Source organism: Schistocerca cancellata, chromosome 1 (genome assembly GCF_023864275.1).
Source record: "Schistocerca cancellata isolate TAMUIC-IGC-003103 chromosome 1, iqSchCanc2.1, whole genome shotgun sequence".
In the NCBI taxonomy this organism is placed as follows: domain Eukaryota; kingdom Metazoa; phylum Arthropoda; class Insecta; order Orthoptera; family Acrididae; genus Schistocerca; species Schistocerca cancellata.
In genome coordinates this window covers 754,216,685-754,230,503 of record NC_064626.1, presented here as the reverse complement: position 1 = coordinate 754,230,503, position 13,819 = coordinate 754,216,685, and the positions used below count along the sequence as shown (strand labels likewise).

Below are 13,819 nucleotides of genomic sequence, written 5' to 3'. Positions count from 1 at the left end.
GGGCTACATGAGATAGTTCAACTCCAATGTTTCACTGAGTGACCAGTTTCAATTTTGAAGGAGCAAAGATTTATTACACCAAGCTGCCTTGACAGGAAAACACTAGCAGCATAATGAGTACACTGTTCTACAGAAGTGACTAGCTCGACCACCTTGAAACCAATTTATTTGTCCTGGCTTTGGGATTACGTGATTTTTGCCACTATGGTTGGCTCAAAATCAGAGCATTCATACAGTAAAACCTCACTAATCTGTCCCCTGCATGACTACGATCATGGTTGGAATGCAAAAAAGCTCATATTATCACAGGAACACTTTCATTAACATCACAACACAGTACAGTACAACTTTAATTTTAATCTGGAAATATTGTCTGATATATTGTTCTGCGTTAAAACAGAAACACAACGAAAAGAAAACATCGACACAGCGGAAAATCTTACACAAAAGTGTAATGTATAGTACTGCCTGCACTGTACAATACATCTGTATTGAGCAGTAAGATATTGTTAATGTGAGTGAAAGTTTAACAGATGTACATATCTTATTACAGTACTGGAATGACACACAAACGACTCATTTCGTGCAACAAGATTTCTTGTAAGGAACATTTTGTAATTTGAGCCGGACTCATGAATGTTGTACACTTTAGCAGGGATCTGATTAAGCTCTTTAGGTGAGTTTTCAAATTTCGGAAGAATTCATCACTGGCAGCTGTTTCATCAGCAGACAGTATCCCATCAGAAATAATTACATTTCGGATACAATGCCATTTTTTTTCACTATTGCAGCCAGCATTCATTTGCAGTAAGCCTTTCATTTTCATTGTGCCTTCCCTTTTATGATTGGTCCACACAACAGAGTTCCTTTTCTTCTCTCCTGCTCAAACCACATCCACAAAGCATTGTCTATATTTCATTTTTAGGCCCCTTCAAAGTCTTGCATATTTTCAGTCCTTTCTCAACATCAGTCATCACTGAATGACTTTCAGAATTTTCCTAAATTTTTTTCTCCAGTCTTTAACAGTTGGTATGACAACCCCTATGTCTCTTGCAATGCTTCAAAGAGACTCATACTGTGTCTGTCCCTAAACATACTTTCAGTTCTTCTGCTAAAGACAGTGTCATGTGTTTACATTTAGTTAATGCCATGATTAAGCTTTACATACTTTAATATGTAATAAGAACACTGCCACTAGTTTACATCTGAATTGTGTGCACAACATTTACTGATTGAATTAGAAACAAATTATTTCATACTAAAACTCATTGAACTACTGTGCGTACCAACAGCAAACTAGTCTACCTTTCCAAAATGCAGACAATGAGTCATCGACAAGTGCAGACAAATGTCGCAAATGGGATGGTTGAAATAACGGGGAGCTGGATCATCCGAGATCAAATTAGCAAGATTCTACTGTATTAACATCCACATTTCTTTAGAGCCCAATTATTGTAAGTAAAAATTCACAGAAAACTAAGCTCATACAGAGGCAAACTAACAGCTGTTCTTAACATGCACCACCCACAAAGTGAAGAGAAATTGGGAACGGGGTAACAAGAGAAAGATAACATTGGTACACTGTGTACCCTGCATCTCACTGCATGGTAACTTGTAGTGAAGACATGTACGGTTATTTGTAGATGACAATGCAGGAGGACTAAAAGAATCAAATCTAAAAGCATAACATAGCCCACCAAAGCATTTTCAAAGGATATGTTGACAGAAAAAAAAAAGTTCAGCAATGTAAAGGAGTATAAGACATTTGAAATCCTTGCATTTTATCATGTCCAAGAAACGGAGACTTGGCTGAATTAAAATGGATGAAATGCAAAAAAGGAATTTTTCTCCTATACTGTGCAGTCTGGCTGGTTTCAGGCTAAGGGACTTAACAGCAAGGTCACCAAAATCTTGCTCAACAGATAGTTGATCTAGAGGTAACGAAGTCAACCAGAAATTTGATCAAATTATTAAAATATGTAAGAGTAGCAAATTAAGGCCTTGCAATCAAAGCTGATGACAGAGCTGAGAAATAATTTAAAAAGAAAGAAACTTCATTCTTAAAAACTTTATGGATGCCAGACAGATAGACAACACCAAAATTAGGTGGGGGCCAGGTGAGTGTCCCCCAGAGATCTGTATATGATGGAAGCCACCTCTCCCACAGCTGTCCCACGCTCAAACTGTTAAACATCCCACCGACATTACCATTCCTGTGTTAATTTTTCTGTCTCCAAAATAACTGCAATGATTTGGGTTAACACTGTGAGAGAATTTGGTCCTACAATTTTCAGTAACTCAGCAATAATTCCATCTTCACCAGATGTTCTATTGTTTTTTTTTTTTTTTTTTTCAATTTAATGTGTTTGTGAATTTCTTCTTGTGAAGGTGGAGATGATTAAGCGTGTGTATAAGTAGGTCTTTCTTTAGGGAACCTAAAAGGTGGTTCCGGACAATTAGGGTGTGTTGAGAAATAATGTGCCAGTTCCTTACAGTTTTCCTGGTTAGTGAGTGCAAGTTTTCCATCAGATTTCTCGAAACATAAATTCTGTGTGCTGTACCCGCAAATTTTTTCTGAAGAAGTTCTGTAAAAATCTTGTGTATTGTAGTTGCAGAAGTTTTCTTCGATTAACTTCAGTTGGGTTTTCAGGTATTTTCTTTTGATCTGCCTAATGATTTTTCCACTTGTTTGCTAGTTTCATAAAAGTAGTGAAGATTTTCCAATGTTTTCTTTCTGTTGTATTTAAGTTTTCCCAAAGCTTTATCACACTCTGTATCCCATCATGGATGTTATGTATTTTTTTCTTCAAGAGGATTAAATCTTTAGGCTTCTGTATTATTTTACTGTGAAATTTTTTCCAATTATCTGCCTGGACTTTTTCCAGTTCTTCTCCAAGCTTAGTTTCTTTGATTCTTCTAGTGCCAAATTTCTGCTGGTGTACTTTCTTGCAGTGGACTCTCTTTGGGGTAAATTTCATTTTAATCCGTGTTAGGTAGTGGTCTGAATCTATGTTTGCATCTCTGCGGACTTGTATGTCACGAACTTCCTTCTGTAGATGATACAAGATGGCAACAAGATCAATCTGATATTCACTGAGCTCTTTTATTGGGGATTTCAGGTCTTTTGTTTTCGGGAATTCTTCCTCAAGAATGTTGACATGATTTTAAGGTCGTTTAGTTGGCATAGTTCGATAAGCCTTTTTCTGTTTTTATTGGTAAATTTATGGGTGGGATACATTCCTACAGTTTTCCAGTATTGTTTTTCTTTGCCTATCTAAGCACTGAAATTACTTAATAAGATTTTGGTGTCCTGCTTTGGAATTTTAGCAATTATTTTCTCAAGCTTGGTCCAGAATTTCTCCACAGTATGTGGATCCTTTCTGTTAGCAATGTTAGTGTGGGCATGAACATTAATGAAGGCATATTTATTGTTAGTGCACTGCATGCGTATTGTCGTAAGGTGGTTGCTCATGGCGCACACGTATCTTATGGAGTTTTATATTGTTATGTATGACAAAAGCCATTATCAGAAGTGGAGCACCTTTAGCGATGCTTTTTTCTGTTTTAAATTTAAAGATGTGGTAATTTCCATAATCTACTGTGGCTTCATCTGTGGCTTGTGTATCTTGAAGGTCTAAAATCTGAATTTTTTGTCACTCTAACTCCTGTACTTGGTTGTGTAATTTTCCCAGTTGAATTGGAGCGTTGATATTAAATTTGCCTATGTAAGTGATAATTTTGGATGCACGTTTGCTGGAGAACTCAAATTTTCTCTGTGTTCATGATTCCCCAGGTCTCCCAGACGCTGAAGACCCAGTTGCCGCCTGTTGGTGGATGGATTGTGTACCACCTGGTATAAAATTGTTACTACTTTCATGAATCAAGATAGCTTTTAATTGTTTGTCCAATGTTTCACTGTGTTATTAGACCAGAGATTGCTAGTTCCTGGTATTGCAGTCGCTCCTAACATGGGAAACAGACACTGACCAGAAAGCCACACATTATAGATTCAGACGCATCTGGGTTTGCTATCGTCAGCTTTTATATTAACCCTAAAGGCAGGGCCGCCTCTACCGCCAACTCTGCCGTACTAATGATCTCCATCTCCGTCTTCACTGACGCTGATGTTTGTTAGTACATATTGCTATATAACTTCATCAAAATAGGCAAAAAATTTCGTACATTTGACATCAACCTGTTGAAGTCCAGACTACGCCCCTTTTTTTCCCCTATGCAATGTACCCGTATTTTGCCTGATGTCACCCATCACCCATCATGTGTTTAGTACTTTTGAAATGCAAGCCAAAGGCAGTGTTGTTTTGCCCACGCATATGCTCTCTAAATCTTGTTTTAAACACTCTACCCTTCTGTTCTATATACACTGAATTGCAATCTGAATATTCCAATTTATATACTCCTGACCTATCATACATGTCTCCTATGCTTTCTAAACTGCCTATCAATTTTCTCAGAAACCTTGCCTCTACAAGTCATTGAAACATAAGAACCTTTTTCTTTTTTATTCTGTTTATTCCCCTCTTTCTTTTTACTTTCAATTAACCCTTTCTTTTTTATTAAAAGAATTTTTTAAAGAATTATTAGTGGGAAAGATTACTCTATAGTTGTACTTATTTTGAAGCAGACACTCATCTGATCTCAAGTTATCTGTATTTCGATTACTTCCTGCTGGATGGTGTGAATCTGTCTTCATGTCCACTTCATAGTTGCCTTGGCATGTTAGCTGTTTAGTCTGATGGTAGCGGCTGTATTACGCAGCCTTTGGCCCTAAGTGACCTTGCAGTTGTCACTATATTTCACAGTGAATTTTATCTGGTTTACAATTACGTTATACTTTTACATTTTCGTTTTTATTTCTATGATATTTCTGTTTGACAAAAGCACTTTTCCTCAGACATTTTAAACCATGGTGTGATTACATTAAGTACATCTGTTTGTACGTGATTTATCGAAGTAATCATATTACATGTATGTTATTTCAATCCATATCATCATCATATTTTTAGGTATTCCATGTAACTTTTTATTCTGATGAGGACTGCTCTAGTCCAGTTGAAACTGTGGTCAATTGATAAAATTTTGTGCAACCAAAGTGCCTGTATATAAATTCTGTAATTAAATAGCATACAGTTGCTGGATCACAGCCAATAAAATGTTTAAAATTTCATACATATATGTGTTTATTTCTCAGACTTGTGAATTTATATCATCCATATGATCATGGTGTCATAGCAGGACAAATTGCAAGAATTCTTGGGAATTTCTATCCTGGTGTAGTTTTTATTTATCCCACATTAGGACATGGAATGAACATTTGGGCTAGCATTGGCATAATTTGTAGTGACTTGGCAGTGCCACCATTTTCTCACTTGCACGGTCTCTATTTCTCATAATTTTTGTAAGATGTATGGTCGTAATTCCCATTACATATTCTCCAACTGATGTTTTACATTTTAAAGTGACAATGTAATTCATTGAAACCAGTAATGTAACCCCATTTTTTAAAGAAAAAATTTTGTGTACTGCTACTACGGCTCCACTACTGTAGTGTCAAATAAACATATAAAGATAGTAAATAAGTTATACAAAACTGCAACCAGTCACTTTTTTGAATAATTATGTTTTATTCCATGAACCGGTTTTCGAACCTTTTCAGGTTTATCTTCAGATGGTTTCAGGAAGTTACATCATTATTGCTAGCATAATGCTGGGTGCTGGCTCTATGACGTAAAGATGGAACCCACTTTAATGTATCGCCATGACTATAGCTTATCTGTCGATATGGACATAAATTTAGTGTTTTACTTACTGCTACAGTATAGGCAGTTTTTTTCGGTTAGTGTCCATCTGTCTGCCTCCATTTTGATGTCCAGTTGTTATATTACTACACACTTCCACACAAACTATATTAATTTACACTCTGACAGCGAGACTTTTCCAGCATCCAGCATGCGCTTTACAACTGTTGCTTGTAACAAAGATCTTGACAGAAAAATATGGCATAGGCCTACTTTGCACAGAGATGTAATTTGTTCTTCTTTAGGTGTATTGAAGTCGATAAAAGGGCAAATACTTTAATCAGACTGGCGATAGGATGAGAGCACAAAATAAAATAAATAAGTAAGTTACTACAAGAACAAACTTCAGGTGATCTGATATCTTATTTCTATTTGTAAATTACATATAATACACGCAGTTTACAGCATTTTTTTGTTTTGTTTTTAAATCATGATTGGCATTAACATGAATACCCAGGAATCAATGATACACAGTTATTGTATCTGCAGTGAGATGCAGCTGTCTGTTACACTAGGACCTTTATATTTATATTTAAATTAATAACAAACCTTCAGATGAACTGTTGACTTATTTCTGTTGATCTGGAGTATTAGCAAGAGTAGATTCTGTTTATTTAAGCTAAAGGTATTTGTATAAAAGTTATAGTGATTGTAATGGACTAAAGCTGTTTGTATGGCTGTAGAGTTTATATTTAAAAAACACGAACAAACTGTTGACTTATTTTTTATTCTTACATTAAAATGATCTGGAATATTGGTAAAGGCAGCTTCTGTTTGTTCCAGCTAGAAGTAATATGTATAAAAGTACTGATTTATGTTAGCAGCAGAGGGCTTTAACATTTAGAAATATAGTACAGATTTAATTCTGTGATAGGATATTACATTGGCACCGGTGTAGTTAGGATGTAAGGAGAGGGAGGGGGGGAGGGGCAGTGTAGGGTTCATTCAGTGGTTACTAAGTACTGAAGGAAAAATTTGTTTCTCAGCTCAATTTGATCATTGAGTAGGTAGTCGGGTGCAGCACTTATGTAGATAAATATTTCAATTTCTTCCAGAAGGTCAAGGTATTGTGCCTTTGTTGGCCAAATGGAGCATTTGGAGATTCTGCTCTATGTTGTTTGCGCAGAATGATTGTGTTAGGCAACATGTGAGGCAAAGTTGGACTTCTTCAGGTTGTTAAGACGGAGTGCATCTACATGTTCTTTAAATCTTGTTGTGAAGCTTCTACCAGTTTGTCCAATGTATAAGCTTGGGCATGAGTTGCAAATGAGCTTGTACACACCTGACTTTTGACACTGTTGTATAGTGGTTTTGGTGCTGTGTGACTTTATTTTGTATTTTGTTGTTGGTGAAGAAACTTATTTTTATGTTTTATGTCTTGAAGAGGTTGGCAATTTGGTGAGAAATATTCCCTAAGAAAGACAGGCTAATAAATGTGGTCTTCTTGTTTGTGGATGGTTGTTCAGCAGGTGGTTGATTTAATTCTTCTGTATGGATTAGTTTATCTATTATTGCAGGGTTGTACCCATTGCTGGAGGCAATTGATTTAATAATTTTTGTTTCTTTCTGTCTTTCACTTGTTTCCATTGGGATTTTAAGCATGCGATTAAACAACGTTCTGAAGAATGCTTTTTTATGTTGGTCTGGATGGCAAGAGGATTTGTGTATGGTACCACTGATGGATGTTCGCTTTCTGAAAATTTGAAATTTATGCTTTTGATTTTTATTTGAGATCGTTATATCAAGATAGTTAATGCATTATGGTGTTTCATGTTCTACTGTGAATTGAATTTTATTGAGTATTTTATTAACCCTAGGATGCCTAAGGGGAGGTTCGTTGAACCCATAATTTTTTATGTCCCCTGCTTTTGCCCAAGTAACTTTCATACTACATATTCTCTTTGAGTTATTGTTTGTTGGCTATTTTATGAAACGTTGTAGTCGAATTAAGTCGGGTGATGCTGAGGGAATTAGATTAGGAAATGAGACACTTAAAGTAGTAAAGGAGTTTTGCTATTTGGGGAGCAAAATAACTGATGATGGTCGAAGTAGAAAGGATATAAAATGTAGACTGGCAATGGCAAGGAAAGCATTTCTTAAGAAGAGAAATTTGTTAACATCGAGTATACATGTAAGTGTCAGGAAGTCGTTTCTGAAAGTATTTGTATGGAGTGTAGCCATGTATGGAAGTGAAACATGGACAATAAATAGTTTGGACAAGACGAGAATAGAAGCTTTTGAAATGTGGTGCTACAGAAGAAAGTTGAAGATTAGGTGGGTAGATCACATAACTAATGAGGAGGTATTGAATAGGATTGGGGAGAAGAGAAGTTTGTGGCACAACTTGACTAGAAGAAGGGATCGGTTGGTAGGACATGTCCTGAGGCATCAAGGGATCACAAATTTAGCATTGGAGGGCAATGTGGAGGGTAAAAATCGTAGAGGGAGACCAAGAGATGAATAAACTAAACAGATTCAGAAGGATGTAGGTTGCAGTAGGTACTGGGAGATGAAGGAGCTTGCACAGCATAGATTAGCATGGAGAGCTACATCAAACCAGTCTCAGGACTGAAGACCACAAAAACAACAACATAGTGTCAATATATTTTATAGAAAATTCCTGTTTTGAAAGAAAAAAATAAATAAACTTATTATGGGTCCAACAACCCCCCCCCCCCCCCCCCCAGGCTTCCATGCTATAGAAAATTTCCCTCAGTAGGATTTCATATTTCTCATCTTTACAACAAAGCAAGTTAGTTTCTTGTTGGTTGGTATTCTTGATATTCATAACAATCGGTCTACTTTCAGAGGAAGTGATTGTTGATGTCAGTCAGCTGTTATCTATCTTGTAAACTTGCAGTGAGTTAGTGCAGTTCCCAACTCGTAGGCCTCCAGTTACTTTGATGTCCTACACAGCAAAAACGAAACCAAGTAAAGACTTACTGATGTGAACAACAATGCACCAAGATAAAGGCACTGTTGGAGGAGAGAAGAATAAAACCAAGATAAATGCATATTATAATTCCACTAAAGGCGGAATTGATACCATTGATCAAATGGTACACCTGCAAGAGGGGAACAAAGAGATGTCCTCTATCTGTATTTTACTCTCTCATCGACATTTGTACTATCAATACAACCACCATGTTCATACAGCAACATCCAAGATGGAATGAGAAGAAACACAACAAACGGAAACTTTATCTTCTGCAAGCTGGGATGGAACTAGTGAAATTGCAGGTAGAAGAAAGATGTGCCAATGAAAGAGGGTTATCTAACCAAATTGTTCAATCAATGGAGACTATTCTACAAAAGAAAATCAAAGAAGTGACAACAGAAGCACATCAGCCTCCTGCAGGGAAAGGTCGGTGCCATATTTGTGTAAGAAAGGCTAAAACAAAGAGGCAGAAGTACAACAATCTAAGTAAACCAAAACAGTATTGTGAACAGTGTCATAAACATGTGTGTAACACACATTAGAAAAAATTGTGAAGCGTGTCTCTTGCCTTGAAGTTGAGGACTCAGAGTAGTCTATTTTATATGAACACATCTGGGAACTGCACTAACTCACTGCAAGTTTACAAGATAGATAACAGCTGACTGACATCAACAATCACTTCCTCTGAAAGTAGACCGATTGTTATGAATATCAAGAATACCAACCAACAAGAAACTAACTTGCTTTGTTGTACAGCTAGAGGGCAATGGTATTGTTTTCACAATCGCAGCAGAATTTAATTCATCATACTTCGGCAAATTTGCATGAACTCCCTCATGAATCAATACATCTATTACTCAAAACAGGATCAAAACCCCTACAGTGGTTCCTGAGATTATTACAAACATACAGACAGAAGCAGGCAAGGTATTTTCCCATGTGAAATTACACTATTCCCCCGGTGAAAGTTCTTTTTCCCATGTTAAGTGACAACATGCTTATTAATCCTTTGAATGATGAAAGTTTTATACACCAGCATAGAATTTCCCGGCACTTTAGGACATGAACCCAGCAAACAACAATGTGTTTTGGAAATATCTTTGATTCACGGTAACATTTACACTGCATATTTTTGTATTATGAAAGTATAAACACAAATTCCACCAAATACAGCGCAGTAGCTTCCGAAGCATGAGACTGTTGTGTGCTTTTCTACAGCCAATCAGAGTTCATGTCATGTAATGTCACCATCCAATGATAGCAGATATTCACACCATAGGGCACTCGATGTAGTCAACCAATAGCAAAACCATCATTAAGTAGCATGAACACACAAGTAGGAAGAGTTAATGGTTCAAATTAATATAAATACAGTATAGCTACAAGAAAAGTTAAGCTTTCACATGTAATATTTGTTGTCAAAACTTGTTTGCCTCCTGCCCCCCCCCCCCCCCCTTAACGTGTGATTATGCAGTATCATAAGAGCACAGCTTAAATTGCGGCAGCTGAATATTTCTGACTAGTACAATTATAAATTTCACTACTGTGCACTGAACATTTCATGTGTTACCGGGCTAAATACATGTTCTGTTGAGCACTTCGACTTTTTCACAAAAAAGCAATTACATGCGAAATTGCTCAAGAACTCACTTCATGTGCCCCCCTCCCTCTCTCAGATAGTTACACTCTTTGCCATAATTACTGCATAAGTTGTAAGCTATGAAAGAACTAAAATAAATATGAAAAACTAATCTCAAAGCTTGGTCTTTTTTAGCGCGTGTTACCCTCTAAGATATATCAAACACAAATGTGCCAATAAAATTTTACATAATAGCATTAACGGCTGGCCTTTTGGGCCTGAAATTTTTCTAAGTGGCTGGTCCTCATTGTTAAGTTCTGAATGAGAGCCTAACACTCCATGACTGAAGAAATTCATCACACATTCTCACACGTAACATAATTTATCTTGTGCAAATGAAAATTTACTTTGAAAGTAACACTTTTTAAACCACCATTCACAACATTTTTCTGCGACCTGTTAGAAATGTAAACAGTTTCGATGTCACACTCATCAAAATGAGACAAATAAGAAAAACAGGCTGTGGAGCACACCTCACATCACACGACACTGCAGGTCTTACACGAGTGGCAGCGGCCATCTCTGGCCCGGAGTGAGTAACTATTCCAGATAAGTTTAATAATTCTTGACTATGTTTTTAAATGCATCCAAGCTCTCAATAGCACACAACAAAGTTAAGACCTTTAGTGGGCACCTTTTCTGTTTCATACTGATTTCCCATGAACCCTACATGGGGGGTGAGCATTCGCGAAGTGTGGAGGGCAAGCTGACTAGTACCATGTCACTTTTTCGTTGCAGGACATGTATTTCTAGGGGGCCCTGCATCAACAGCAATTTTGTTGTTATAAAGTACTGCATACTCTTGACACATTTTGTTGTTGGCAGATGTGTGAGTGTGCAGAGTGTTTTATTGTTGTGTAGGGCGCATTTTTCTTTGAAGCTCAAGTTTTATTTTGGTGTTATTCTATTCTTTATTTGTTTACATTTTACTGCTGCAGTATTATTCTGCAGTAGTGGGCTAAAGTAAAGCTCATTGTTGGAGTATCAGTTCTTACCAGTCAAAATTACAAGAATTTAACTGAAAAGTAAAACAATGAAAATTTACTGGAATCCTAAAAAAAATGGCATGAAAAGATTCAGAATCAGATTTCTTTTGTTACATAGTTTTTAATATATGAGCAGATTCTAAGTAAACATTATCCTAGAAAGATAGTGAGGAATAGATAAAAGAACTGTGCCAGACTTTACCATGACCAGTACAACTTCCATGTAAAATGAACACAACACAATAAAAGTACCTAAGATTAAAAACAGCTGTCAGATATGAGGTAATAACTTTGTACTAATTGTTAAGAAAGGTCTGTTCCAGGTTCACACATTAATTTTAAACTAAATGGGATTCTTCAAAAACAACAGTTAATGAACATCCATATTCTATGACATATATTTCCAAATCTTTTGATACTTCATTATGAGAAGGAAAGATGCTACTCACCATATAGCAGAGATGCTGAGTCACAGATAGGCACAACAAAAAGATTTTCACACTTACAGCTTTCGGCCAATGGCCTTTGTCAACAGTAGACACACATACGCACACACAAACTCATGCAAATGCAACTCACACACACGACTGCAGTCTCAGGCAACTGAAACCACAATTCAGTTCAGTTCCAGTTGCCTGAGACTGCAGTCATGTGTGTGAGTTGCATTTGCGTGAGTGTTTGTGAGCGTATGTGTGTGTATTGTTGACAAAGGCCATTGGCCGAAAGCTTCAAGTGTGGAAATCTTTTTGTTGCGTGAGTGTTTGTGAGCGTATGTGTGTGTATTGTTGACAAAGGCCATTGGCCGAAAGCTTCAAGTGTGGAAATCTTTTTGTTGTGCCTCTGCATGAGTGTTTGTGAGCGTGTGTGTGTGTGTATTGTTGACAAAGGCCATTGGCCGAAAGCTTCAAGTGTGGAAATCTTTTTGTTGTGCCTATCTGCGATTCAGCATCTCTGCTATATGGTGAGCAGAACTCTCCTTCTCATAAATTGTTACATTCCACCCTTTGTCAACAGTAGACACACACCATCAGGTGGCTTGCGGAGTATGGACGTAGATGTAGATTCTCCATTGTATCTCTTAATACTTTGATTTCCACTGAAATTTTCTGCAGTTTTATTACACTTGTGTATGTTGCAACTATACAAAATAATTCACAACTACAGTCAAATATCAGTGCTCATGCATTACTGAGAAGATTTTAGAAATTAAAAACTAAACGACTTACTGTAGAGACGAATTTTGGTTTTGTGCTACGCAAGTAGCCATGATGGTTGCACATTAGAAGCACAAGTACTGTACTGCTCTCTCCTGGAATACAATCATCTCCATGAAGTTCTATGCGGATTCCTCCATTGACGTAGCTTATTTCCTTTGTCGTGTAACCTGCACAAGCGAGCAAAATAAGTACCACTTTACATACACTTCCATGCATAAAACAGGCTGTAAATGTATATTCTGCATGCAACACCTAAAAATTCTTATTAATAACACAATTAAATAATGTATGTCAAAAAATCAAACACAATTGTTTTCTAAATAAATACAACGAAGTTTAGTAACATCGAAAATGAATAGTTTTAACTTTAAAATCCATTCAACTCTACTAGAAGGTATCTGAAGAACTTCTGCCTTCCAGAGTAGTGTGTGTTAGACTAAATAATGCTCTCATCTATAGTTACAAAGTACTTTAAATAGAAAATCACAGTGCAGACTCATTCAGATAAAATATAAACTTAGCCTGTTGCCAAAATTACATTTAACCACAATTGCTGTGCAAATTTAATCCCCATTATTTCTGATCAAGTTGGAAAGAATTTATCAGGTTTTGGGCCCTTGTAATTCATAGCACAGCATTCTGGGATTTAAGAAGAACAATAAACTCCACAAATACAATTCTAGGAGACTGTAATGGCTAACTGGAACATCTTGTCACACATTGTGCACTGGATAGTAATAATTTTCGGTTTTAGCTAATAATTTTGTGAAGTTTTGTTGGTATTGGTATTAGTTGTGGTTTAGTAGTATTTATACAAATAGTTGCTTTCTTAGTAGAGATTGAATTTCGAGACCACTATTGTTAGTTCTATAAATAGTTATACTGGTGTAACTGAACTTAGGTAATGTAGTTGTATAGTTTTTTACAGTAACTGTAAAATTTAACCATGAGTGAGAAGTGTGGGCTCTGTGGTAGGTTTGTGAGTAGTGGGTTACGGCGTGGGATTTTTTTCAAAGTATTTTCACTGGGGGCGAATGAAATGGGGAAGACAGTGGGCATTCTAGTGAGATCCTCTGCTGGGAATGCAGATTCTGTAGTAGAAATAAGTTTATAGAGGAGCAGGAGCATAAAATTTGTGCCCTTCAGGTGCAGTTACAACACGCAAACGAAGAACTAGATAGGTGAGGAGGGTGAAGCATGCTAGGGAACAGGAACTGGCAGTT

General features: G+C 36.7%; 1 protein-coding gene across 2 annotated transcripts in view; it reads right to left on the bottom strand.

The window, feature by feature from the left end:
• The window catches only part of LOC126186242 (cation-independent mannose-6-phosphate receptor), a 628,020-nt gene that overhangs the window by 478,652 nt on the left and 135,549 nt on the right, over positions 1 to 13,819 (bottom strand). For both annotated transcript variants that reach the window (XM_049928195.1, XM_049928194.1), the window contains exon 10: positions 12,606 to 12,763. In XM_049928195.1, the coding sequence (XP_049784152.1) occupies positions 12,606 to 12,763 (158 nt within the window). The remainder of the gene's footprint in view (positions 1 to 12,605; positions 12,764 to 13,819) is intronic.